This window comes from Manis pentadactyla, chromosome 2 (genome assembly GCF_030020395.1).
Source record: "Manis pentadactyla isolate mManPen7 chromosome 2, mManPen7.hap1, whole genome shotgun sequence".
NCBI lineage: Eukaryota > Metazoa > Chordata > Mammalia > Pholidota > Manidae > Manis > Manis pentadactyla.
In genome coordinates this window covers 214,651,973-214,678,249 of record NC_080020.1, presented here as the reverse complement: position 1 = coordinate 214,678,249, position 26,277 = coordinate 214,651,973, and the positions used below count along the sequence as shown (strand labels likewise).

Genomic DNA, 26,277 nt, shown 5'->3' with positions numbered 1-26,277 from the left:
GAAATTGTGACACTTGCACCTTTCAGGGAACCCAGTGGCGGGGGAAGATCAGAAATAAGGAAAAGTGGCAACACAGCCACAAAGCTGGAATTCTTTTATCAGGAACTCTATCCCATTCTTTACCTTGTGGGCTTGCTCCCAGCGGCCAGCCTGGGTGTACATGTCTATTGCATCTTTTGTCCGGTCCCCCTTAGCATAGAGCTCCTCAGCCATCTGTGGTTGAGAGAGGTAGATACAGAAAGTCAAGAGCAACAGAGTTGAAGCAGCCTTAGGAAAGAACAGGTCTCAGCTGGGATGGAATTGAGCCTGTATGCACGTGTCAGGCCTACCATTTTAAAAAAGACCAGTCCCAAACTAGGAGAACCACACAGTGGGAGTTTAAAAGGACCTCACGTTTCTGGAACGTGAGGCAATTCTAGACTGTAACTGTGACAGAGGTACTCATGAAGAGTCCTCTGTTAGCACAGGAAGGGAACTAGAGATTCATTTTATATATCTGGGAGAGGGATCTGTGACATGCTGGAAGGAAGTGGAGAAAGTAAACCGTCCTTCTTCCCATTCAGGGTGGTTGATGCAGTTGGCCCCAGAAAGAAGGATCTAGTGAGGCGGACCCCATTTCTGTTCTGCGTTCTCTCCCTGTCATCCTGTACTGCATTGTGTCAGGCTGCAAAAAGGGGCTCTTCCTCACCTCATACTCCTGCAGAGACGCATAATGTTGGGCCACACGAGGATAGTATTTAGACGCAATGTTCCGGTCCTGTAGATCTAATATATAAATTGCCTTCTTCCACTGGCGGGCACCCAGGGCAGCCTCAATTGCTTTAATGGAGCACCTAGCATAGGTGGGAAAGCCATAAATATGTATGAGAGAGGAGGATGGCTGGAGGTGAATGGCCACCTTGAGCATACTCTAACCTACATTTCCAGATCTCTTCTTTTAGGCCTTGGTGCCCTTACTTGCCCCATGACCTCTCACCTCACTCCCCATCTCCTTTGCACCCCATGCCACTGTACCTGGCTTCAATGTAGTGATTAATGGCTGCATCCAGCTGCTTCTGCTGCACCAAGTGGTCCCCCCATGCCTCCTCTAGTCTCACCACCTCTATTGGGAATGCCAATCGAGCCAGCTCCACCGCTGCCAGAGATAAAGAGGGCACTGAGCTCAGACTTCCAGGGATGGGCCTCAGGAGAAGACAGGGAAACGAGGCATGGAAAATAGGTGAGAAGTGGAGGCATGTTGGAGAACTGGAGAGAGTTAAGCTGAATAGATGCACGAAACAGGTGCTGGGGGACTGTTTGGACAAGAGCGTACAACAGGGAAGGGTGGGTTAGTGAGTCGTGGGCGGCTAGTACCTTTCATGAATGCGCTGCCTTTGCAGTAGCATTCCAGGGCCTGCTGTGGGTTTCGAATCTTCTCAAAAAGATCCCCTGCCTGTTAACACAAACCATTTATACAGTGATACCCTACTAGGCACAGAATCAAGTACCAGCATTCCCCATGGGAGGGTCAGGCACTGGGTAGGAGAGGCGCACTGAGCCCTGGCAATGAGGGACAGGAGCAGGAAGCCAGCCATACCCTTTCGTACAGCTCCCCCTTGATAAGGGCTGTGGTGATGTGTTCTACCAGCTCTGTGTTGGCCAGCAGTTCCTCTCGGGTCAGTGCCAGCCGAGCAGCTTTGGCAGGGAGCCCAGCTTTGAGGTAGAGACTGATGGCTGCCAGCCCATCCCCTTGGCTCTCCTGCAGTTCACCTGCTCGTTCCTCTTGCTGTGTGTCCATCAGCCACTGGTAGTAACCCCGGCGCAGCTTCTCCAGGGCGGGGTGCCCCTGGACACACAACAGAGAAGGGTTAACATCCCATTCCCCTGCCCTGCCACTTCCCCTGCTTCTCCAGTCCCACAGTAACAGTGGCAGGCCTCCTGACCACCTGGGTCCTCCCCTCCCCATGGAAGGTCCTGGCGCCCAGTCCAGCTCCTACAGCCTCCTTGACAAAAGGAAGTTTCTGATGTTGGTGGAACTGAGTTCTGTACAACTATGAAAAGGACAGAACTGGTACCTTGGCCTGAGCCACAGCAATACACTCGTCCCAACGGTGTAGCTCCTGGTACATGTCCATGGCCTCCTCAACAGCGTTCTAGGGGAATGCAGGCAGAGGAAGGAGGGACACCAGGGTCAGAAACCAGTAGGCTCTCCTCAGCCAGTTAAGATGCCAGCCCATGTGGACTAAAAGCCTCATCCTTTATTTATGCACAAGCAGAGGTGGATTTGTTGTGAAACTAAAAGAAGCTTCAGGGCACCTTATTTGCACAGGTCCCTTCCAAAGCAATTTTTCTTAAAGACGACTCCTCAAATTGTATAAGCTTCAGGCCCCACAAACCCTGTATCTACCTCCATGCACGAGAATTGCAGATAGGCTCTGGAGCCCACAGGGAGACAGCAGACTGCTCATTAAAGAAAGAAGCAAGTCAAGACTAATGTGGAAGAGATTAAGCAAGCAAGAAATGAACTGTATAAACCTTTCTAAAAATTCTCCCCAAACCTGTGGAAGCCCAACTGACCAGTGCACTTTCCTCCCCAAGTTTGAGTTGCATTTTCTTCCCTCTGATCCTCTCTTCTATCAGGTGCCTCTTCTCCCATTACCTGTTCCAAGAAGATCATTTCAGCCAGCTTGTAGTTCTTCTCCAGCATGGCTAGACGTGCACGGACCTGATAAAAGTCTGTTCCTTCTCCACCCTGAGGGACAAAGGAGGTTCTGGTTGTTCTGTCGGTGCCACAAGAGCTATTCTGTCACTGCGGGCTAAGACAAGGCCAGAGAGACAAAGAAACTGAAAGACTTCGGGAGATACAAAGTTCCATGGGGCTTAAAGGCTTGAGGCTTGGCAAGGAATTCCAGAATGGTTTGGCTTGAGGGTGGAAGTGGGCTGGGCAGGGGAGAGGAAATTAGCCATGACTGGAAAGCTAGGAATCATGGGGCTGAGTGCAAAAGAATGATTCAGGAGGATAATACTTGCATATTCCCGAGACACTTGGTCTGCAATCTCATTGGTTTCATGTAGGAATCGAGCTTTTGCTACGTGGCCCAAAGCAGAAAAGCACCTACGATGTGAAGCAATAATAGTACTAGTAATATTATTATAGGCTCATCATTAAGTCATTGATTCAGCAGAAACATACTGAGCATCTCTTATGTGCCAGGCATTGTTCTTGCCATTGGAGACACAAAGGGGATAAGACAACAGGGCCTTGCTCTCGGGGAGCTTACATTCTAGTGGAAACATATCAACAAAGATAATTTCAGAGAATGAAAAAGAAAAGAAAATACTGTGATAGTACAGGCAGTAACTGAGGGGACTATTTAAGTTGGTAATCAGAGAAAGCCTGTCTGGAGAGCTGACACTTGAATATTAGAAAGAGTCAGTCATGACAAGAGGGAGGAAAATTATCCCAGGCAGAGGGAAGAGCTAGTGTAAAGAGCCGATGGCAGGGGTGTGCCTGGCATGCTCCAAGAGTCAAAGGACACCATTGTGGCTGCAGACTGCTGGGCAAGTAGGTGTCTGGTAGGAGAAGGAAGCAGAGGCCAAATACTATAGGGCCTCAGGACAAGGCAAGGAGTTTAGGTTTTATACTAAACACACATAGTAAACTACTGGCAGGTTCCAGGCAAGAAGATGACATAATCTAATTTACTTGTTAAAAAAATTCTCTCAGCTGCTATGGGATGAATGGATTGTAGGGGTGTAAGGACAGTATCAGTGAGAATAATTTAGAGGCTATTGCAGCACTTCAGGTTGGAGGTGGTGGTGATTGTCTCTAGGGTGGAAATGGTGGAGCTGGACAAATAAGAGATTCAGGATATGTTTTGAAGAACCTGTAACAGGGTCTCTAGGATTTGCTGATAGTCTAGCTGTGGGGGGCAAGGGAAAAAAGGGATCGAGGATGACTTCTAGCCCAAACAGCAGCAGTTGACATTGACTAACCATGTAACATGTGTACTCTTTGCACAGATTCTCTCATGTGTTCACCACCACTACCATTCTTCCTTACCACCCTACAGGGTAAATTCTATTATGATCCCCATTTGCATAGAGAAAATCGAGAAACCAAGGCTTTGAAAGGTTAAGTTAACCTCTCTAAGGTTACACAAGCTGGTAAAAGATTTGAACTCTAGGAATTATTTATTAAGTACCTTCTTCTACCATACTCAGAATATCCATATCAATGTTAAAAACTCTGAAGGGGCACCTAGTTACAAGAAGGGGAAGCAAAGTCAATGCAAGGCAAAACTCTTAGGCCTTAGGGTGGGAGGATGTCTGAAGGAACTGGACAGTGGCAGGGTTCTAGGACATCTGCCAGCACGGGAAGGAAGCAGGGCCTGAGCACTGGCTGGGAGCAGCGCACAGGGAAACTATCCACTTGGTCCTCCCTCCTAGCTGCCTGGCACCGCAGTTCCACAGTCTACCTCACCTCTCAGCAATGTGTAGCTGTCTTGCCTCTAGTGCCAGTTTACTCAAGGTCTTCCACATTGCCTCTGTTTCTGGGGTCATTTCCAGAGTCTCCAGGAAGGCTGTCGCCCTGGAGAGGGGAGACAGCAAAGCGCAAGGAATGCTTCTGGGGTCAGGAAGACACGGAGGAATACTGGCAGTGGGTAGGCGGAGAGGAGGGCTAGGCAATTATCTGCCCTTTTTGTCTCATCTCATCTCCTCCCTTGTCCTTTTCAGATATGGCCAGTTTTACAACCCCATCTCAGGTCCTCCTCTCAGAACCAGACTGCCCCACCTCACCAGTTATCAGCCTGGCCCCTCACCGAGTGTAGTCGCCGTCATCGATGGCTGTGCCGAACTCAATAAGGCCCTCGTCCAGTGTGTAGGCAACTGTACTCACACCTTCGGTCACCATCACCTCGGTCTTTCCACTGCCCCGCTCCAGACCTACAACATCCCCCTGTAAAATTCAGTCCCACCACCCCACCCAAATTCCGGTTAGTGGTTTCCACTGACTCATTTGCAGAACAGACCTACCCTCACCTAACCCTAGTGCTCACACTGAGGGAATTACAGTGGCCCTTGTTCTCCTAACATTTAGCTTCTGGCAAGTAGATAAAACTTCCTTATCAATGGTAATATCCTTGGGTTAAAGTATACTCAGGGCTAAGAAGATACTAACAACTGGAGGAGAGCTAACAAAGCTTGGCATCCACTTTTGCTTCCAGCAGTACTGGGACTAGGTATTCCTAAGGGTCCTCTTATTAAAATACAACTTAAACATGGGACATGCTTTTTAATGCACTGCTAAGTTCACCTGAAGAAATCACCAGGAATACTTCCTACTCCCTCACTTACCCTCCCTGCTCAAAGAAAAAGAAAAATGCCCCTAAGCTAAAAACCTAAGCAGGAAAAAAATGGAAGGTGAACAAGTGGCCAGGGAGCTGTGGGCAAACACAGTCTCCAAGGGGAATAGGCTTTGGGTCCTCCGGGAGGATGGGGAGGCCGAATCTGCGGACCCCTCACACCTGGGATCCTCTCTTCAGTAAAGGGAACAAAAGTCGTTAATATGCCTGATTCCTACAGATGAAAACACAAGTCATCTCTGGAAGAAAACATGCCCATTTTAGGTCCCCAGGATTCCAAAAGATTACATTCACCATAACATGTGAAAAATAAAAAAATTCTCACAATAAAAAAAATACCAAAATACAAGTTAACAAACCACTCTAAAGGAGTGAACAATTACTACAAACAGCAATTTTCGACCTCTAGGGATTTCAGATATTAAAAATGATAGTTATGAGAAAAAGCAGGTACGGATATAAAATAATTATGTATGAAACATTTGAGGACCTAAAAATGAAATGAAAAATTAAGCAAGGAACAAGAGACTATTGAAAATGGCCAGGAAGACTGGAGAAAGGAATAAATAAAACCTATGACAAACTTAATTTTTGAAGTAAAAAGCTCAATGGTGGTTTATTTAAATAGCAGATTAGACAAGGATGAAAGTGAATTAATGAACTGAAAGATGTATCTTAAGAAATTACCCAGAATAAAGCATGGAGCGGGAAGGAGAAAGGAAATACAAAAGAAACTAAAAAGACATAAAAGACAGGACCAGAAACCCAACATACGCCTAATAAGGGTTCTGTTGGAGAGACTAAAGAATGCATGCGAAGAAGCAATGTCTGAGGAGTCAGTGGCTGGGGAATTTTCAATACTGATGAAAATATGTGTGCTCACAAATACCAGAGCACAATATATACCAACCACTATATAAAAGGAAATTTATATTGAGACAAAACACATGAGAAAAAGATTTTAAAAGCAGCCAGAGAGAAAAGACATTACCTGTACTGAAAAGGTTGCTAACGAACTCCTCAGAATAACAAAGGAAGTCAGTCAATGGGACAGTACTTGCAAAAGGCTAAAAAAATTTAACTGTCAATCTAGAATCTAGAAATGAGTCCAAATATCTTTCAAGAACAGGTTAAATAAAAATACTTTCAGATAATCAAAAACTGAGTGTTTATCATCCAAAGACTCTTTCAGGAAGAGTAAGAGTAACTCCAGAAGGAAGGCTGTCATGCAAGGAGAAAAGGTACAAAGGTACCATTTGGCACCTTGATGGTAAACCTGAACAAATTCTGTCTGTATAAAGATATAACGTCTAACTCTCGGGATAACAAAAGAGAATTAAAATACTGGACAACAATGGCAAAGGGGAGGTTAATCAAAGATAAGATCCTTGTACCGTTTGTGGGGCATGGTGGGTGAGAGGCTGACTTTATTAATTTAAGTACATGGTAAATTTATAAGGGTAACTGCTACAGAAATAGAATGTATAACTTCCAAGCAAAAAAGTGAAAAAAAAGTGATATAGAAGAACAAAAAGAAAAGTACCAGGTGCTCTATCCACACCACGCCAGTAATTCTAGGCTTCGTGGGAGCCTCTCTTCTCTATTTTCATAGGCTCCTCCCAGAGTTTGGAAGATTATTTGAATGTGTGTGATGTGGTGGGACAAGAGAGAGGGTCCAATCTGCGATCTGAGAAAAAAGGAACTCTGAATGTTTTATAACAGAATCAGCATACAGGAAGTGAAAGAATGGCCCCTCTTATTGGGGATCTTCCAGCCTAAGGGAACACCTCATTATGACTTGGTGAATTTCCAGGCCACTGTAATAGAAACCCATACTCCAAGAGTCTGAAAAAATGTCAGGAATCTCAACAAGTATGGTTTGGGGGCCTGGTCCACTGTGGGGAAGGAGTCTAAAGCTTTACTTGCCATCTCCATCAGAGAGACTATGGGTGGTGGACAGAGAACACCAAATAACCTTTAGCGTCTCCTCAGGACTCAATCAGCTTGAATTAATCAACCCTATGTCTAAGATGCCCTGGTGTTGACATACCCTGATAGAGGACATGGTGACCCTCTCAGGTGCCTCAATGTTGTACCACACACACAAGTTGTTTTGATTCTGAGCTACCAGCACATCACTTCCAGGGACCCACTGCACGTAGGAGCAGAAGTTGAGGATCATTGTCTTAGAGCAGCTTTCAATATCATATAGTTGCAACTGAAGAAGAAAGAGGTAGATAGCACAATAAGAAAGTGACATGGGGAATACTCTAATCCTGACCATTTCCCTAACGGTGAAATGTGGTAAGCTAACCCACCAGTCAGGTGCATGCTGAATTTCAAAGCTTATTGGTCTGCAACCCTTGAAATTTATGCTAAGTTGATATATCCTGACTCTGGCTAAATAAAGGCAATTATTTCAGGTGAAGGTCAGACTTTCATTCTTAGAAGAACTCTGGGCCAGAGTTATCAGACTGGATTACAGAAGTAAGGCCACCAGACAAATTAAATGGTCTGGAAATTTGTGATGTGGTTTTCATATCACAATGAAAATGCAATGAAAAACCTCCAGAGAGTCCCTTTGCCTCTGAAGTTGAACTCTTTGGTGATACCACAGTAGGTCAGAATCAATAAGGGGCCAGGGAATACTGTCCTCAAGAGAGCTTCAGTGTTGTCAGCTAAGTGTGGCTGAAGAATACTGGAGCCGTAGGAATGGGTAAAGGTCAGCCAGGCATGAGAAAGAATGCAGGGTAAGGAGGTTTCACAAGGGCACAGACGTATGTACAGTAGGAGAGAAACCAATTCCAAGATTCACCCTCTTGACTTTGGTGCCACTGTGAAACAATCTCAAGGTAATATAGGATGGGTGGTGATATCAGACACAGAATATTGATTGTTCTTGTGTGTTCTGCCATGCTAATGGCATACACCAAGAAATTACGTCATCCTGCCTCCCACATCCTCTATGGACTAATCCTTGAAATGGCTAAGGCTTCAGTAACCCTCCTCACGCGAAGTTTCCGGTCTCTGAAGAGAAGCTTGTGTCCAGTCTCATTAAGTTCCAGCCAATCCACCCGGCTCTCATGGCTGATGGTGCCAATGTTGTAGCCACCAATCAGATCCACTACAAAGTAAAGGAGACAGGGTTAAGAAGAGAGATTCCTCATAACCATATACAGGGATTGAGATAGACTGCAAAAGTCTGGCTTTACAATCATGTTGGCCTTTAAGAATGTTGCATCAGTTTGGAGTATGTCACTGAGGAATGCAAATGGCTAATACAACCTAATTTTGCTAGGATGCTTAAGATACTGGGTTTCTTCTGAAATTGTAGAGGTTTTGTTTAACACTGTAGTTAACTCAGAAGGTACAGACTCATCAAGAAACATGATTCCTGTCTGGGACTCTCTGAGTTGTCTCATAGCAGATCAGAACTACAGAGCAACTGTCTTATATTACTCATGAAATCCTCTGCAAGGCAGCACAGAGCACATCAAGGATGAGCCCCAATTACAGCACACAGTGAAAGAAAGCTGATTGATGAAATTACCCTGATGATCACGTTTGCTCCAAGGACTTACCCGTGTGTTTGGTGCCTATAATGTAAGAGCACTGAGGGGCAAATGGTGGTGATGGAACACAGACAAAATAGGAAGAACCTCTGACTAAAATTAGGCTGGTCAGTAAGAAAATAAATATTATAGGCTGGTTTGAATTTTGCAGACAATATAAGAAATGATCACAGACCACTCAGGGTTGGCTAGGAAGCTTTCAGGGAGTCTCTGAAACAAAGCCCATCTACAACTCTTATTGATATGAATTATTAATAAGCAATGTCCTGCCTTTGTTAGATATGCTGAAGCTAAAGGCCAAATGCTAGCTAATGTGTACAACTGGAAAGATAACTTAAAAATGAAATTTTATTTCACACAAGCAAAATGACAAAGCTGTCTTAATGTCCCAATTATAAGCAGATTCATAGAATGCTAGAACTGTGGGGACCCTATTTCTGTGAGCACCTGAGAGTATATACAAAATTGTGAGTATATATATTTTTTCTGGGAAAGGATCTATGATTTTCATTAGATATTCAAAGGGGTTAGTTCTAAAAAGGAACTCAGTTTGTTTTATATACACTGAAGATAAGACCTAAAAAGTAAGGTGACTTGCCCAAAGTCTCACAGCTCATTACTGCCACTGGAACTGAGGCCTTTGGACTGTTACTTTTTCCATTACAGACAGATTTCTGAGCTCAGCAATCTGATGTGAAATATGAAATTCATAGAATGTAAAAATATCTTAAGAACAGACCTATATGTATATGGAAACTTGACTTATGAGATGACATTACAAATCAGCGGGTCAAGAATAAATAGACTTCCAATAAATGGTTAAACATATGGAAAAAAATAAAATTAGATCCCTACCTATATTATACATAAAAATAAATCCCAGGTGAAAAGCAAAATTTAAAAATGTTAAAATACAGGAGGGAGGGAGTAGGAAATAATTTCTTAAATAAGACCTCAGAAATCACAAACTATTTCTTAAAAAGTGATAAAATGGACGACATTAAAATTAAAAATGTCTGAACACTTAAAGATGCTGAAAAGCAGAGAAAAGATAAGCCACAGACCAAGGAAATATCTGCAATGCAAATGGCCATCAAAGTCTGTATGTGCACATGCAGAGAACTCCTTCAAGTCAACAGGATAGAGAAAACCTGATTTTAAAAATGGGCAAGGGATAAGCACTGGCAACTCGCAGAAGTCCAAACGGCCAACAAAACAAATGAACGAACAACAACAAAATTAATACAATGAGATGTTTCACATACATCAGATTGAGCCAACTTATAAAGTCACACAATTCCAAGCGTTGGAGAGGATGTAGAACAACAGGAACTGCAACTGCCAGGAGGAATGCAAATTGGTACAACCTCTTTGGAGAGCAATTTGGAAATATTTAGTGAAATTGGAGACATACCTCTTCTATGATTTAGCAATTCCATTCTAGATATAAGTACTACAGAATTGAAACACTATACAGTGTAAAACCAACTTAAATGTCAGAGAATAAGAGAAGAGATAAAAGATCCAAGGTAAATATAATGAAATAGTAGGATCTGACAGAACTGGACTATGGGTACACAAGTAATAATAATATTAGCATTATTATTAATAGCTAACATTTATTAAGCATTTGTTATGTGCCAGGCACTGGTCTAGGTGCTTTTCATATGAGGTAGGTGCTATTTTTAATGCCCATTTTGTGGATGAGTAAATTGAGATACAAAAAGAAAGGTTAAGTAACTTCCTAAGATCACACAGGTACTACATAGGGAAGTGGGGAGGTTAGATTCCAGAGCCTTGTTCTTAACAAGTATGCTATATGAATATGTTTTTCTCTATACTTTGTAGAGAATACTATGTTATATTCTATACATTTTTCCTATGTTTGAAACATTTTATGATAAAAGATTAACTATTAGTATATAAAGATTTACAAATGCAAACATTTGTGAAATGTATATGAAATTTGTCATTACTAATTACTAATGACAAACTATACAGAAAATAAGGCTGCTTCCAGTTCTAAGAGTCTATGATCCTGTAAAGTCTAAACAGGAAAATCCATAAATTTGCTAATGGTTCTTCTCTACAATTCACAATTCTCCAGTCCTAAGGTCCATGTCTAGAGAACATGAATAATTTTATGGGCAAACCTATATATGCACCCATGTATCTATAACTGGACATCTAGACATAGAAACACACACATACAGATCTTGACATTTCACATCTCTACTGTTTAAGAGTGGGGTCACACATTTACCTGGAGTATCTGAGAGCCCTGGATTCTTCAATGGACACAATTCTGTGATATGGAAGTACACTATAAATGTCTATTTTGTTATTAAAATTATGAGAGAGTCTTACCTATAGCAATAGTCTTAATGTCAACAAGATAAGCCAATTTCTTATTATCTTCCATTCCTTGCTGATGTCTCTCATTAATACGGACACTGAAACACAAAGCAAAATGGGCTTAGGCAGGTGGGAAGTTTATCAAGGGCTTTGAAGTACCACACAGGATGAAGTTTTTAGATTAACCTGAGGACACAGGCATGAGTAGTCAAAAAGAAAATTCTTCTGGATTCAAAAATTTAGAGAACCTTGTGGGGTTACCTGATGAGGTGGGGGTTCATGAATTCAGTACGTACAGAACCCAGGGTATCATTACTTCCATATTCCACCAGGGTTAGCTCTCCAGCATTGAAGATCATGCATACCTGGGGATGAATGGGATTATATGGTGGAAAGGTTGCGTGAAGAAAGAGAAAAACAGTAGAGGTAGGCATACTCAGTTCAGTGTGACTCCCACCGTTCTCTTCACTCTGTTCCTCTGCCTGTTTCACCCTCCCCATTTATATGCTGTCTCCTCTAACCCTTGCTACTTGCCATCCTTCTGATAAGGAACTAGCAGCTTCTCAAGACAGTGAATCAAGCTCTACTCACATTTTCATTTTCAAAGAAATACTTCTCATTGCCACCGGATCCCTGCCAAGCTACCTATAAAGAGAGGAGCAGACATAAGGAACAACATGGATCACTATCCACTGAACGAATGACAGGGTGGGAGGGAGGCTGAGTTTGGGAAGGCTGGACACTGCACAAAAGAGATACTGTGTCAGACACTGCCCTAGTCCCTGTGTTTCTGAGAGATGGTATACAATCAGTCCAACCACAGTTATTCATCTTCCAGGGATCTAAACCTCCTGGGTCTCACTCCCTGAAACCAGGTCCCCAGCACCAGAATGGTGGAACTTCCCATGGAGATCTTTCCCCCGGGGACCCAGGCTTTCCTGAATTAGCAACTCAAGGGGCCTCATTCCCCACCCCTTCACTTTGGTTCCTACCTCGCTGAGGCGATTAGTATTCAGGTCCCCTAGCAGCAGTGTGTCTGATGTGTGGGCCACCAGGTAACGCTCCTTTCCCAGGATTTTCACCTCTTCCACCTCATAGCCGTAGTGTGACTTGAGTACCACTCGGGTGCCCGATGACAGGTTCTTCACAATCACCTTGGTAAGGGACAAATCTGAGCATCCCAGGCTTCCCCCGCAAAGGAGGGGTGAATGTGCTATGCCCTTTGCCCACCTCCACAGTGCTAAACAAAGCTACCCAAGTTTCTTCACCTGGCCTAGGATACTGTTGGTAATAATGGCACCTCACATTTAGGTAGTGCTTTACTATTTATGAAATGCTTTCATGTATTATCTCTTTTGATGCTCACAATCATGATTCTACATTGCTGTACCAATATAGCCTGGCAGGTTCCATGGGCTAAAAATGATCAGTCTCCCTATGTTCCTTTGTACAAACCTTTATGATAACTTTTACCACAGTGTACTATGTTATTTTTTGATATGTCTCTCTCTTTTGCTAGAATGACCCCCTCAATTAAAAGATAATGTATTACAGATAATTATCTTTGTATTCTTTATGCCTAATAGAGCTGACACATAGATAATGGATAAATGTTGCTACAGAAAATGAAAGAATGAAGGAACCAATTAATAACATTTGGAAGGAAAAGAGGATAGAGGTAGAGAAAAGAGAAAAGTAGGCTGAAGAACTAAAATTAGTATTATACATAAAGAGTTCAGGAGCCCTAAAATGACAGAATTCATCCTTGTAATCTTATTTGTCAACTTCCCCAGGTGACAGCAGATAGGTAGAGAAGTTTTAAACAGGGAAGATGTAGTGGCACACTCTGTTCTCCTTAGGTTTGGTGTTAAAACCCTTTCTCGTAATAAGCTGGGAGAGCTGCGGCAGGGAAGCTGCTGCCAGAGAGCTGCCCTGACACATTCTGCTCCCTGGAACAGCTCTGCCAGAAGTTAAGTCTGACACCGTGGCTGTGCCCAGAAGGAACGGAGATACTGCAAGGTTGAAGGAGCCATGGCAAGACCTTGGTGCAGCAGGCTATCAGCTGCTTACCTGGCTAGGTCCCACATATGTCACCTCAAACTTGTTTCTGTAAATGCTCCTTCGGAGGCAGCAGTCAAACTGTTCCACTCCACCACAGAGTGTGCCCTAGGAGGGAAGTGGCAGAATAAAGGGTAACGTGCATAGTCACAGGCATGGGCATAGTATGTAAAGACACTCTCAAAACCTAGTCCTAAACTCCAGAGCAGAGCTGGCAGTAAAGGTGCTAGTAGTTTTGGGAAGTACCAGAAAGGAAGAGGCGGCAGTCACAGGACTCAAGGGCATCACATAGTGTAAGGGGAAGTGAGGCATGCCTACGCAACTCTGACCCTTTTGGTCTCCAATAAAGTATGAATTTCTCTTCCCTTCCTTTAATATCAGATTCTTAGGCTGGGGTCAAAAGATAAGAAGAGATTCTCTAGTGTCAGGAGAGAGTGCTTTACGATAAGGCAGGATTCTTCCTAGTGTGGAGAAAGTCACCAATGCAGAACAGGGTTGTTAGTAACACACCGCACACAGTCGTGAGCCATCCCGCTTCCAGGCCAAGGCAGTGACAGTGTATAAGTTGGCAATCTCCTTGGGCTTTGCCTCTTCCCAGATGCTTCTTCGAGGGCTCCAGTTAAGCACCCGAAGTCTGAAATTAAGTATGTGGCTTTTAGAAGACATGGAGGCTGACATAAGAAAGAAACAAATCCTACCATTTGCAACAACATGGATGGAACTAAAGGGTATTATGCTCAGTGAAATAAGCCAGGTGGAGAAAGACAAGTGGCAAATGATTTCCCTCATTTGTGGAGTATAACAATGAAGCAAAACTGAAGGAACACAATAGCAGCAGACTCAGAGACTCCAAGAAGGAACTAGTGGTTACCAAAGGGGAGGGGTGTGGGAGGGTGGGTGGGAGGGAGGGAGGAGGGGATGGAGGGGTATTATGTTCAGTACACATGGTGTGGGGGGTCACGGGGAGAACAGTGTAGCACAGAGAAGGCACATAGTGGATCTGTGGCATCTTGCTGCACTGATGGACAGTGACTGCATTGGGGTATGGGTGGGGACTTGATAATATGGGTAAATGTAGTAGCCACATTGTTTTTGCATGTGAAACCTTCATAAGAGTGTATATCAATAATACCTTAATAAAAATTTAAAAAAAGAAGACATGGAGGCTGAGCAAAAAAGTGAAAACTGTGAAACTGAAACTGAGCAAAAGAGTGAAAGCTGGAAACTGAAGGAAATTAGTCTTGTTATGTCAGAGAAGAAAGGAAAAGAGAACAGACAAGCTAGGGAGTCTTGTGGGACAGGACAGAAAAATTCAAAGGAAGAAAGTTGGGAAAATCAAATCAAAAGTCAAGTGCAGTTAAGAGTGATGGGAATGGCGAGAACAAAAGGAGATTATGGTTAGTGAGAAAAATGAGTTGATAGAAATGGAGAAATAAGGATAAAGAAAAGACGAATGGTAGGAAACAGAGAAGAAAGTAAGGAAGAGACACGTATGAGACTGAAGGGGACAGAAAGACAAGACTGACAAAGCTGGGGCTAAAAGTGCTCCAAGGACATGCTGGGCCTCAGACCCTAGCTATTTATCTACTGTTCCATCATATATTCACCCAAATGTTTGCACATATATCTTGTACTAGATGCTAATCAGGCACTGGAGATAAAAACATGAACAGGTGGTCCTCTTCTCCAAGGCTCTTCAATTAAGTCAGATACAAACACCAAAGAATAATACAATGTAATAAACACTAAGCCAGTGGGCTGAAAAGGGGCAACAGGAACACAAAGGAAGTGGAGATGAAGTCTTCTGTGGAATCCCAGAGACACAGAGCATGGTGCATTTTGGAACTGCCAGTGTGCCAATGGATGGTGAGGACAGGAAGAGGCAAATGGATGAATTAAACCCTGAGAACCTCTTTCAGCATACACTTGATTCTGATCCAGTGTTAACTCTGGTTGAGAATAACTGGGTTGAAGCAAAGAGTGTACACAGGTAAAGTAGGAAGAAGATGCAACTGGAAAGGGGACCCACCTGTCATAACTTCCCAGCACAACAGATTGGCCCCCAGGACTCGCTACAGCTGTGGTGAACTCCCGCTCCTGAGGATCCCGGCTATAATCAAAAGTTTGTAGCACATGGCCTTCCTTCCCATAGGCCACAATCCTCCGATCACAGCCTGCAGCCACAATGCTGTTGGTTGCCCAAGCCAAGGCATAGGGTGGGCACGGGTGGTTAACCAATTTCCCCTAAAACAGAAGTAGAGGGTTTCAATTACTCTGACTCTGAGGACTTCACCCTGGTGATTTCTCATTCCTAGCACCCAGCACAGTTTCTCTGATCATCCTACTCCGCAGGAATTTTTATTCCAACATTTTCCCACCCCAACACATCCTAATCTAGAAGACTTCACAAATGGTCTCTCTTTCTGTCTTACACTCACACACGTACATATGACATCTATACCCACTTATTGACCTTGTGCTCAAGAGGAAATCTCAAAAGACTTTAATATGCATTTAATAAGGCCCCCCAAAAGGAGGTGTCCTACACGTTAACCAATGCTGTGTAGACACACAGGGAGAAAGCATATGGCTCTCTTTCTTTTTTTTTTTTTTTTGAGTAGGGATAAATGTAATTAAGTTATTACACAAGTAATTCTTAATGTAAATGATTCAAACAATAGAGAATGATATAGAGGAAAATGTGAATGTTCCTTTTATCACCCATCTTTCCCCTTTTCCCTTTCAAGAGTAAACAACCTTCTTTTTCAATAAATTTATATAAATGTGTTTTACACAAGTGAAAATAATTTCCACTTTTTGCTACTCTTAGTCTTTACTTGCCTCTCAATGTGCCTTCAAACTGATTCACTCTTTCCAATAAATAGTGCGCTCTGGTCTCCCAACTCCCCTGTGGCCACATGTAGCTCTCTCTCTCCCTGCGTCTCGCTCCACCAGCACCTCAATCTAAGTCCTTAATACCCACCCTCCCCAATGGTGGCCCTCGGACTTGCTTCTCTACTATCCCAGAGCGTCCTTTATCCACACCTGTGACTCTCCAGAGCCTTCATCATCAAAGAAATACCTAACAATGGTGCCATCTGCATGACCAGAGAGAATTCCTTTCCCAGAGCAACTAAAAAAGGGAAAAAAAGTAGAGAGATATAGGAAGAGATTATTCTGTCTCACCAAGGAAGTGCCCTTTCTCTGTCATGCACTACCCTACCTGCCACCAGTCCTCCCCACCTCCCACACGATGACCTCCCGGTCCAGACATCCCCACAGCTTCTCCCACCATGTCCGAGTCCTTGGGATGACATGCTTCCTTACTCACTTTGTTGTCAGTGACACCACGTAAGAATCTGTCCCATAGATGGTGGATGATTTATTAGTTTTAGTATTTGCTAAACGAACCTGAAAATGGGAGAATGGACATAAATCTGGTTAGGCTACTTTCAATTTCACCCAGGTCCTAAGGAAAGAAAAAGAAAAAACTGGTCTCTATTTATTCTCCCCCAGTACACAGCTTGACTCTAAGGGAGAAGATGAACCATATTCCTCTCTCCAAAACGATTATCCCCACTTAAACCTTTCTTGTGTTTCTCGTCCTTCCTTTACCTTCCCTTCAGCCAGTCCAAAGACAATCATGTGCTCTGCTGGCCACTGTAGACAAGTAACAGCACTCTGAAAGAAAGAAATAATGAAAAAGAAAATGCTGTCCATGTAGGCTAGCACATTTATAACAACCTGAATCTGAACAACCTGAATGCCCCACCACACGCCACCACCCCAGCTGCCTATAGGGTGGACACAACTGGCTCTTAAGAGGAAGAGTGGATGAGGATGAGCAGCCAGGTGGCACCATCCTTGCAGAAGGAAAACAAAATTCAGACATTAAAAAATGCAGCTCGTGGTTGCATTTACAAGCAGATATACTGACACATGTTTGTACATCCTACTCTCCCAGGCACTGGTCAGAACTTTACCGTCTGGATGAACTTGTTACAGATGACTTTCTTGTCACCCCTGCCAAATAAAAGGAGGGAAAGTATATTAAAAATCACTTCCATAAGTAAATTGGAAAGAAAGAGCAGATACCTTCCCTAGCCAACTAGTGTTTCCTACTATTGTGCAGGAGCCCTGAAAGGAGGCACATGGAGGAACCTGAGTATCTTTGGAATGATGACAAAGATGCTACATCACCTGGGGCTCCCCAGGATCTCACAGGGCCTCCATGTGACCCTGGTTGGATTCCTCCAGGGATAGGATCGCAGAACACGTGGGGCAAAGATAGGGAGCAAAATCAGACCCGGAAAGCCTCCACCTTCCATGCCCCAGCTTGGCTCCTCAGCCTCTTTATTTCCCTCCCCAGTGAGCACTTCTTCCTGCCTTCCTCTTCTTTTCGGAGCCACCCCATCTCCCAAGGTCTATCCTCACCAATCTTCTCCAATCTTGTAGACATAGATGATGTTGTCAGTCTGTCCTATGGCAATTTTAGTGGAATCAGGAGAAAAAGCCATGCCCTTCACCATATAGCTCTTCCTGCCATACTAAGAGTTCAAAAATGAAAAGAAAAAGAAATGAGTCATATGAACAAGAAAAAAGAAGAAAAGGTTGCATGTTTCACTGTAACAAGCTTGAGAGATTTATACTGAGAAAAGGAGGTGCAGGCCATTTCCTATGCCTATGACTAGAAAGTGGGTTAGGACCTTCCCAAGCTTCATAAAACCCCCCCTTGACAAGTTAAGGTACACATCAATACTCCCTTCACCTTCATGTCAGCTGGCTTGGTGGAGAATTTATCTCTCCGCTCCCCATGCTCATCATATAGCAGCACTACTCGGTCCACTGTGCAGACAGCAAACTTGGCATTATTCTGGGACCAAGCCATGCAGGTCACCTTGGCAGCTCCATCCTGCAGGGGCAATGGGGGGCAAAAATAAACTCGGGGTCTAGACTGTCAAAACATTTCTAGTTCCATTAGTTCTAGTGTGACTTTGGTCAATTTTCCTCCTATCACAGTACTTAAAGCAAAGAGATGTCCACAATCCATCTGGTCTCCAAAGCTATAAAACCGAGGACTGTGAGAACCAGGTGCTTCTAGTAACCCATAAGGCAAATGCACTAAGAAGTGGCATGCTAAATCAACCACTGAGTCCCTACAATGGTCTCCTTGTTCCCTCATACCCCAGGTCTGAATAAATTCAACTGGTCTGACAAGTTTTGGTCTTTAGCCATTCATTCAACTGATATTTTTGGAGTACCTCATTGAGAAAGGCACTTGGCCCAGGGCTGAGAGGAAGACAAAGAGCAAAACATGGTCCCTACCCCAGACTAATAAGATGGTGCAAAAACAGGAAAAGTCTCATAAGAGAGGCACGTGCAAAGTACAGTAATAGTCTGGAAAAGACAGAAATTACTTTTTAACTGATCAACACTAAGCTTTTCAGAATGGATGCAGTTGAGTGGGGAAATTATCTGAGGTGGAAGGAATGGCATGAGCAGAGGCAAGTTCTGGTCAAGAAACAGTCATTTAACTTGGCTGAAAGGATCTTGTAAATAGCAGAATAGAGGAGGTAAGGCAGGAAAAACAGACTGAGGCCATTTCAAGAAGGGTCTCTGAAGCTAGGCTGAGGATTTTGGGTTTATTTGATAGGAAAGGGAAACACAGTGAAAGTTCTGGAATGGGCAGTCAAATAATTAGTTGAGACTTCGGATGAACAATGCCACCTTGTTTGGTCCCCCCCCCCCCCACTTAATTATCCATTTCACAGAAGCTCAAGTTAGAAGTGCTCATCTCCCAGTGAATTACTCTTGCCATGTCTTTCCCTTTATGCCACCAGGCCTGGTCCTCTGTGGTTCTGCACTAAGGATTTCCCTCTGTGAAATACAAAATTTAGCTTCAGTTCCAACTGTTTGATTAAATTACATGGGCTCTAGAACTCTGGCTAAACCACTGTTCCTTTTCACTCTATCCACCTACTTGCAAAGTTAAATATAGAAGAGGTTTTTTATCCCCCCCAACAAAATTCTCAAACCAAAGTCAGAAAATAGCCAGTCCACCATCACCTTTATCATGCTCTAACTCCTGATTAACTTAAGTTAAAGGGCTGAGGGGGTTGTAGCTTATCTTCCTTCATCACATTGCCCAAGCCTGGGCATTCAGCCCTTTCCTGCATCATGACATCTAATTTTGGAAGCCCAAAGGAAGATTTCACTTCCAATTATTCCATTAGGGTAAGGAAATTTCTAAATTGCAGATTCAGGGGGCAGTTTAATGAGCAATGAGCACATCTCTCTTTTGTTCTAATTTTCTTCTATTCTCTTAATGCCACATTCTCCTTAAGCCTTTCTGATTCCCATAATAAATCAATTCTTTCTTGGCAATATGTACCTCACAGGACTGTTGTGAGGATGAAATGAGGTAGGGAAGAGAACACTAATAGCTAACTCTTAACAAGCACTTAATGATGGACCAGGCATCTTGGTAAGTGCTTGAGATGCATTATCTTGTTTTATCTCATAGGTCTGAGGTAGATGCTATTATTATGCATCTTTCACAGGTGGGGAAACAGAGGCACAAAAAAGGTTAAGTATTTTGCTTAAGTTTACATACACAGTTTATAAGTGGCAGAACCAAGATTTAAATCCCTGTATGTCTGACTCCATAAACTACAATCTTCATTTACTCATGCTGTCTTGGTACCTATTAAACATTCAGTTATGGCAGACATTATTTTTATTAGCTTTGTATTCTTTTGTCCTTTGAATTTTGAATGTCGTTCTCTCTTGTCTACCACTTTTTACACTGCTTTTCAGTTTACAAATGGCCTTTATGTATTACTTCCTCTAATTATCCCCCCAAATCCCCTAAGGTTACTATTAATATTACTCCCGTTTTCCAAATGAAGTTGGGTGAATGCTCAGAGAGATTGTATAAAAGCTAAAGTCAGAGGGATCAGGCCATTTATTTAAAGTAATGGTGACGCTAGGACTCAAATTTTGGTCTCCTAACTTCCAAACCCACCTTTCTTTACCTTCTTTAAGGGTTCCTCCCCAGTGCCAGCCTCTTCTGGATCTGAGACCTTCACTATCAGGACAAATGGTGCAGTATTCCGCACTCCCCCTCTGGGGCTTGCACCTAAAGCGCTTATTTAATTCGGTGTAGACGTCTGTTCATTGTTTACACGTGCGCCTCTCCCTCTAGTATGAGCCTCTTTAAGGCAGGGCCAGTAACTGGGTCCCTCAGAGCCCCAGCACCGGGCCTGGTACACAACTTATGTTAAATGAGACTGAATGGAAACCACGATGGTTAGCGGTCCATCTTGCCTACTGAACACTGTATGGATAAAGCACATTCGGAATCATTGCTACAGCCTTCAGTCTTTTGCACACAGCAGGCGCTCAGCATCAACATCATTAAACTTCAGTTTCCTCACTTTGCTTGGAACGTTAAGGCAGGCGGGGGAGGGAAGAGGCACGCAACTCCTCACCTGAGGGTTCAGCAGGGTCTTCAGGTGCTTCAGTTGCATGACGAGCTCCGGTCTAGACGCCACCAGACATCAACTCTCGCGGTTACCTGGACAACCCGCCACGCAGCCGCAGCGACAGCCACTGACGTAAACGCAACCACAGCGCAACCTACTTCGCAAGGTCATCACGTAGGTTGGCGGCGTAGCAAACAGAACGTGCGCAGGCGCAGTGAGATCTAGGGTGGGACTTCACCCACACCCCGACCCCGCGCCCCGAGAAGACTTGACGAACTCTCTCCTCGACCAATCCCATTGCTGCATGCAAACCAAACTCAAGCCGCGCCCACCAGCCTTCCGCAAACTCCGCGTTCTTCGTAACTGCTTTCTCTCTTCGATGTACGTACGCGTGGTTGAGTGCGTTCTTTTAATCCTCATAACCTGGAGAGAAGCAGGACAGTTGCTATCACAGGCTTTTTACAGTTGACGGAATTTAACCCAAATAAGTCATATAACTTGAACGGGATCACAAGGTAAATAATGATAGCTAACAGTGACTACTCAGTATTTGTCTGCCAGGTAAAGTGCAATGTTGTACATTCATCATCTCATTTAATCTCCAGTTCACCTCTTGAAGGGGGTAGCATTATCAGTCCTATTTTGCGTAACAGGAGACTCAGGATTAGAGAGGTCACTTGCCCAAGCTAACAGTCAAGGACCGAACTGGAATTGAGCCCAGGCAGGTGCATTTAAACACCCTTTATATTCCTTCTCAGCTCCTAGCTCCGTCTCCCTGCTATGCTACAATACCCTGTGACATTCCCATTCCAAGAAATGATGGTGTGTCCAGAGTGTGAGAAATGCGTGTTTTTGGTACCAGTGGCCAAATCCTACTTAAGAATCTGATAACATGGATTAAAGACTGCTGCTTAGATCAGGATGCTTTTCCGGTCCAGGACAGACGGCAAACTAAAGCTTGCCCCACCTGATTGGTTAAGGTTAAGACACTGAGGGTTGGAGTTTGGTAAAGAAGAAAAGATAATTTCTTCTTGATCTTTGTTTCGATTGGGGTCCCTTTCAGAATTATTGGTTCTAATTTCTTATACCAGAGAGATGGAGATATAGAAGAGTTACTCATAAGCATCTTCTGAAAAAATCTGAAGTTGAGAAGACCTATAACGCTCAGAAAGTATAGCACATACTGTCCAGACAGATTCTAGGTTCTAAAGCCTTTCCCCCATAGGGGTTGCAAATGTCTGCAGGTATTTCTCTCACAGGCACTAACCCCTCCTTGGAACTTAGGAAAGGGTAGAGGGCAGCTCCTATTTTCACAACAAAGTAGGCCCCATAGCCCAAATTATACTTATTTTGACAGGGGAGTTCTAACCCTCAGTTTTTTTCCCCAGAATCCTCCTCTGGTTCTGGATTCCCAGAACCTAGTATAAACTCATTTATGCTTTACAATTATATTGGCTTTGACCAAATAAACAGAGACAGAGACAAAAGAGAAAGCAGGGACAGGGAGGAACAGGCACAGGAATGCACAGGACAGGAACATGTGGGACCAAGGGATCCATTAGGGTAGCTGCTCTTTTGTTTGTCCCAAGACACCCTTTAGACCTTTCTGGAAAATTAGCTGAAAATTCATGGTGAGGAGCTGTGTGCTGCTACTGTGGGCAGTGAAGACAAAAAGGCTATTGGCCATCCCATGTGACATGACCTTAATGTCCACTGGTACAGGAAGAAAAAGAGTTCATATCCTCTTCTTTTCCTTTTCCCTCTTCTCACTCTAGTTTTCTATAACCTTTTCTGACTCCTCTCCACCCATTCCAGGCTGGAAAATTAAAGCAAGCACTTTAAAACAAGAGTCTGCTCTTGTCAAGTTGGTGGTGGTGTGAGGGGCCCTGTAGTTAGAGAGAAATGTCTTCAGCATACTATACAGTATACCATACAGTCAGCTCCAGTTTGTCCAAGAACCTTTATTGGAAAAATGTCCAAGGGGTGAGATCACCAGCAGCTGGAGGGGCTGCGAGGTGAGGGGGGGGGGGGCACCTGAGGCTCCATGGAAGACATTGGAGTAGTGCAGTGCAGCATCTGCCTCCAGGCGCAGACCATTCCTTTTATTTGCTGGGGGATGGGGCCGTACCCAAAGAAACATCCCTCTTTGAGACCCAGAGGCAAGATGTGAGGGCAGCTGGGGATGCCAAGAGTCCTGATGCAGGTTGAAACAGGGCCCCAATTGGGACTTAATGGGCTAGGGTTGAACAGATGACTCTCCCCTGGACCTGGGGGATGGAAGGAAACATCCCATCTGATATCCACTCCCCAGGTCCAGGGAAACACACCCTGACAGACCTACCTTTGGCCCTGCTCACAGTGGAAAGAGGATGGGTACCATGCCTGAGATTGTGGGAGTGTCATTACCTTCTGGGTGTCTGTGGGATCCTTCAGTCTTGGGCAGATAACCATGTTAAGCTCTCCCTGACCCCATCCCCATCCCCATCTCCATCCCCAGGTTGTTAGTGTATCTGTCTTCTGGTTTTGTTTCTTCACTCATACGTCAATGGTGTTGATGGATGGTGACTTTTTCTGTGAAAGAAAATGGCTTGAGTCTCTAATTTCAGGCAGTCTCTGCCACCCCAAATTTCACTCTCCCTCTTTTCCTGCCCCCTTTGGCCCTCTCCTCTCCTTGGCTGCTCCTAGGGGCACATCACTCTCCCCTCCCTCACTGGTTCCTCACCTGTCTGGCTCCCGCCAGCCTTGCCCGTGGACTCTGTTCTGGGCCCTTGCCCTTCTCCTTTGGATTATTGTTGGAGTCGTTGTCCTTGATGATGTCGTACTGACGGCAGAAGAGCCCAATTACAGCTGAAACACAACATTACCATCTGAGCCTTGGTCTCAACCTCCCACTTGCAGCCTCGAAGGGCAGTGAGATACCCACAATTTCTAGAAAATACGAGAAGAAAATCCTCGAATTACTGGCACCCAGGCGCAAGCACCACCCTCCTAATCTTCCTCTCTGGGCCTCCTCTTTCCCTCTCTTCAAACTTCTACTCATCCTCCTCAACTGAGCATCTCCAACTCCATTTATCTCACCCCCTCTTCTCCCAACAACTTTTGCCACTTCCACTGAGCCCCGCTCCCTCAAGTCCCTAGTTCCCCATCCAGCTGCTTACTCACCGGCCCACATGAGCAACACCACCACAATGATGACCACTTCCCCTGTCTGCAATGGTCGCTCTCCATCCAGACCCTCCACTGTGATGTCACCTGAGGAGGAAGGACAGACTCCAGGAGGAGCGGCTAGAGCGCTCTACATTTATGCAGACAGTGAAGGATGGAGATGTTGGGGATCCGAGTCAGGATAGACCCATCCCCGGGTTGCCCTTGGTAGCCTCTCTCTGAGAAGCTATTGGTGGACAGATGGTTAGAGACCAAAGAGCAGAAGGGCTGCAGGTCAGGTACTCAGGCAGGCTGCAGCTGCTGTGAACTGAGGTTGGGTAAAAGGAAGTTCGGAAGTCCTTCCCCCAAATGATCCATTACCAGCTGGTCTATACCCAGTCCTCTGCCAACCCGTTTTCTTTCCTTTCCTGGCAGTGCAATGAATTAACTCATCTAAGCTAGCCTGATGCTTGCTTTGGGAAGCAAACAAGAGGCTAAAGGCAGGTAAAAGGCCAGAGAATGCAAAGCATTCCAGGAGTGGGGACTAGCTGAGACCCTCACCTGGGCTTGAGCTGTTGGAGGGTAGCCGGTCAGAACCCTTGAGAGTTCGGAAGTGCACCCGGGGTCCAGGTGGGCTCTCTCCCCGAAGGCCAATGCTCCTGACCTGCACCGTGTAGTCACTGTCTTCAGCCAGGCCCCAGAGGGCACAGGCCCGAGTGGTGGTGTTCACCTCCCGGATCACACGCTGCCCAGGGCCATTCTGTCGCTGCAGGGAGATGATGGGAGACAAGACAACCTCAACCCAGTCCCAGGGCACAAGGCTCAAACCAGGGCTCCTGAACATCCGAGCACTCCAAGGGAGTGGGGTGAAAGGGGCTGCCTGGGACAGGAACACCAGGTCCCAGATCCTCCCACCGCTGGCGGGGAGCTTATGTCGGGGGAGGGAGTTAACCAAAGGAATGTTCAGAGAGCCAAGGGCAGAAGTTGGGGGAGCAGAAGCGTGATTCATACTTGCTGGGAAATGGAGTATCCAATGACGATGTTGCCTTCTGGGACGTCCCAGGACACAGTGGCGGAGTTGGCTCTAAGGTGAGTGACTGTCACATTCACAGGAGACGGAGGCCGGTCTGTGGGTGCCAGTGTGTTAGCAGGATAGCAGGTTCCACCCACAGACTAGCTCTGGTTAACCCCCACGCCTTTCCTCTTTACTCACCTGCTCGCACAAATCCTAGGTCACAACTGACCAGCAGGAGGACCGTGGGGCTTAAATATGGGGAGAGGGGCACCAGCGAAGCCATGGTCCCTGCTGAGTCCGCTGGGAAGCGCTGGGGCATCCGATTGACATCCAGGCGGCGCTACTGGAGGTGGCCGGAGTTGCGGGGGGTCAAGGGCTGTCCAGAACGCTCGAATGGGCAGCAGCAATCCTGGGCTCCCCACAGCGCAAAGCAGCCCCAGAGCCCCCCTTTCCCCACGCCTTCCCCGCCTCCGCATCTCCCGGGCGCCCCCAGCGCGCGGCCCTGCCCTGCCCACACCCACCTCCGCCGGTCCCTGCGGTCGGTCAGGCCTAGGGAGGCTGCTCGGTGCCCAGAGGGCGGCCCATCGCCCGACTCCGCGGTGCTGCCCCTACCCCATTCCGGCGCGGGCCCGGCGAGGCGGGCAGCGCGGGCCCGAGCTGCGGGCGGAGGGCGGAGGCGCAGCGGGCGCTGGCCGCGGGGCTGCGGGACCCCCAGAGCTCGGACCCGCCGAGTGGTCCGTCCGCGAGCGGGGGGCGGTGCCGCGCGGCCCGGCCGCCGGCCGCGGTCCTCGGTGCGGGCGGTAGTGCAGCGGCCTCCGCCGGCCCCTGCAGCGGGATGTGACCGTCCGGGCGAGCAGCCGCCGCCTTCTGCAGAGCTGGCCCCGCTCGCTCCGCCGCAGCCCTGCCGGGACGTGCTGACCCGCCCCGCCCCGCCGGGGTTCTCGCCACCGTCATCCGCTCTCTCCCTCCCCCCCAGCCCGGTCGACCCCGTTCTCTCCCGGCTCCTCCTCCGACCTTCCCATTGGCGGCCTCGGGATCCTTTCAGATCCCGGCAGGATCCCGTGAGCCCGCGGGGGCGTCGGGAGAGGCGCTGGTGCGAGGGTCTCGTGACCCTGGGGGCCCCCTCCCTCCCCGGATGGAATTAGCCAAGTCGAGTGGGGGTAGGAGTTCACCTCCGGTGCTGGGGAGGGGATCGAGATAATAATTGTTTTAACAATCTCCTACTTGTAGACTGCGTCAGCTTTTAAGTCTTTTCCCCATTCATAATCTGATATTGATCCCCTTCACGCTCTCATTCATTCTTA

General features: G+C 45.8%; 2 protein-coding genes across 6 annotated transcripts in view; both read right to left on the bottom strand.

Annotated features, from left to right (window-relative positions):
* The window catches only part of IFT172 (intraflagellar transport 172), a 30,924-nt gene extending 9,670 nt beyond the window's left edge, over positions 1-21,254 (bottom strand). Inside the window, exons 1-26 of one of the 3 annotated variants that reach the window (XR_008995904.1) lie at positions 20,821-21,254; positions 18,099-18,242; positions 17,765-17,877; positions 17,314-17,353; positions 16,946-17,011; positions 16,662-16,741; positions 16,376-16,463; positions 15,360-15,574; positions 13,841-13,964; positions 13,343-13,438; positions 12,265-12,426; positions 11,864-11,917; positions 11,534-11,637; positions 11,285-11,370; positions 8,357-8,469; positions 7,396-7,563; positions 4,803-4,939; positions 4,463-4,570; positions 3,010-3,094; positions 2,639-2,731; positions 2,055-2,132; positions 1,577-1,825; positions 1,354-1,432; positions 1,015-1,135; positions 689-833; positions 124-213 (exon numbers count right to left, since the gene is read on the bottom strand). Coding sequence is in view for 2 of the 3 variants with exons in the window: in XM_036903524.2 (XP_036759419.2) it covers positions 124-213; positions 689-833; positions 1,015-1,135; positions 1,354-1,432; positions 1,577-1,825; positions 2,055-2,132; positions 2,639-2,731; positions 3,010-3,094; positions 4,463-4,570; positions 4,803-4,939; positions 7,396-7,563; positions 8,357-8,469; positions 11,285-11,370; positions 11,534-11,637; positions 11,864-11,917; positions 12,265-12,426; positions 13,343-13,438; positions 13,841-13,964; positions 15,360-15,574; positions 16,376-16,463; positions 16,662-16,741; positions 16,946-17,011; positions 17,314-17,353; positions 17,765-17,877; positions 18,099-18,242; positions 20,821-20,859 (2,877 nt within the window). In the remaining variant the exon portion in view is untranslated. The remainder of the gene's footprint in view (positions 1-123; positions 214-688; positions 834-1,014; positions 1,136-1,353; positions 1,433-1,576; positions 1,826-2,054; positions 2,133-2,638; positions 2,732-3,009; positions 3,095-4,462; positions 4,571-4,802; positions 4,940-7,395; positions 7,564-8,356; positions 8,470-11,284; positions 11,371-11,533; positions 11,638-11,863; positions 11,918-12,264; positions 12,427-13,342; positions 13,439-13,840; positions 13,965-15,359; positions 15,575-16,375; positions 16,464-16,661; positions 16,742-16,945; positions 17,012-17,313; positions 17,354-17,764; positions 17,878-18,098; positions 18,243-20,820) is intronic. The other 2 variants (XM_036903525.2, XM_036903524.2) reach the window with 2 other exon arrangements.
* A 1,672-nt stretch (positions 21,255-22,926) lies between these two features.
* On the bottom strand, positions 22,927-25,849 carry FNDC4 (fibronectin type III domain containing 4). Of its 3 annotated transcripts, none has more exons than XM_036903536.2 (7): positions 25,495-25,849; positions 25,172-25,313; positions 24,970-25,085; positions 24,520-24,724; positions 23,977-24,066; positions 23,537-23,661; positions 22,927-23,385 (listed from the first exon to the last, which is right to left on the bottom strand). In XM_036903536.2, exons 2-7 carry the CDS (start codon positions 25,290-25,292, stop codon positions 23,350-23,352), a joined length of 693 nt encoding a protein of 230 aa, XP_036759431.2. In that variant the 5' UTR covers positions 25,293-25,313; positions 25,495-25,849; the 3' UTR covers positions 22,927-23,349. The 3 variants fall into 3 exon arrangements, with proteins under 3 accessions (XP_036759431.2, XP_036759430.2, XP_036759432.2); XM_036903535.2 differs by having other exon boundaries at positions 25,172-25,316; positions 25,495-25,847; XM_036903537.2 differs by having other exon boundaries at positions 25,172-25,316; positions 25,586-25,725.
* Between the last annotated feature and the right edge of the window lie 428 nt (positions 25,850-26,277).

Coding starts and splice junctions, on each gene's coding strand:
- FNDC4 (XM_036903536.2), bottom strand. CDS start 25,292: ATGCCCCAGCGCTTCCCAGCGGACTCAGCAGGGACCATGGCTTCGCTG. Junction 25,086..25,171: donor CCTAGGATTTGTGCGAGCAG/GTGAGTAAAGAG, acceptor TGGCACCCACAG/ACCGGCCTCCGTCTCCTGTG. Junction 24,725..24,969: donor GATACTCCATTTCCCAGCAA/GTATGAATCACG, acceptor ATCTCCCTGCAG/CGACAGAATGGCCCTGGGCA.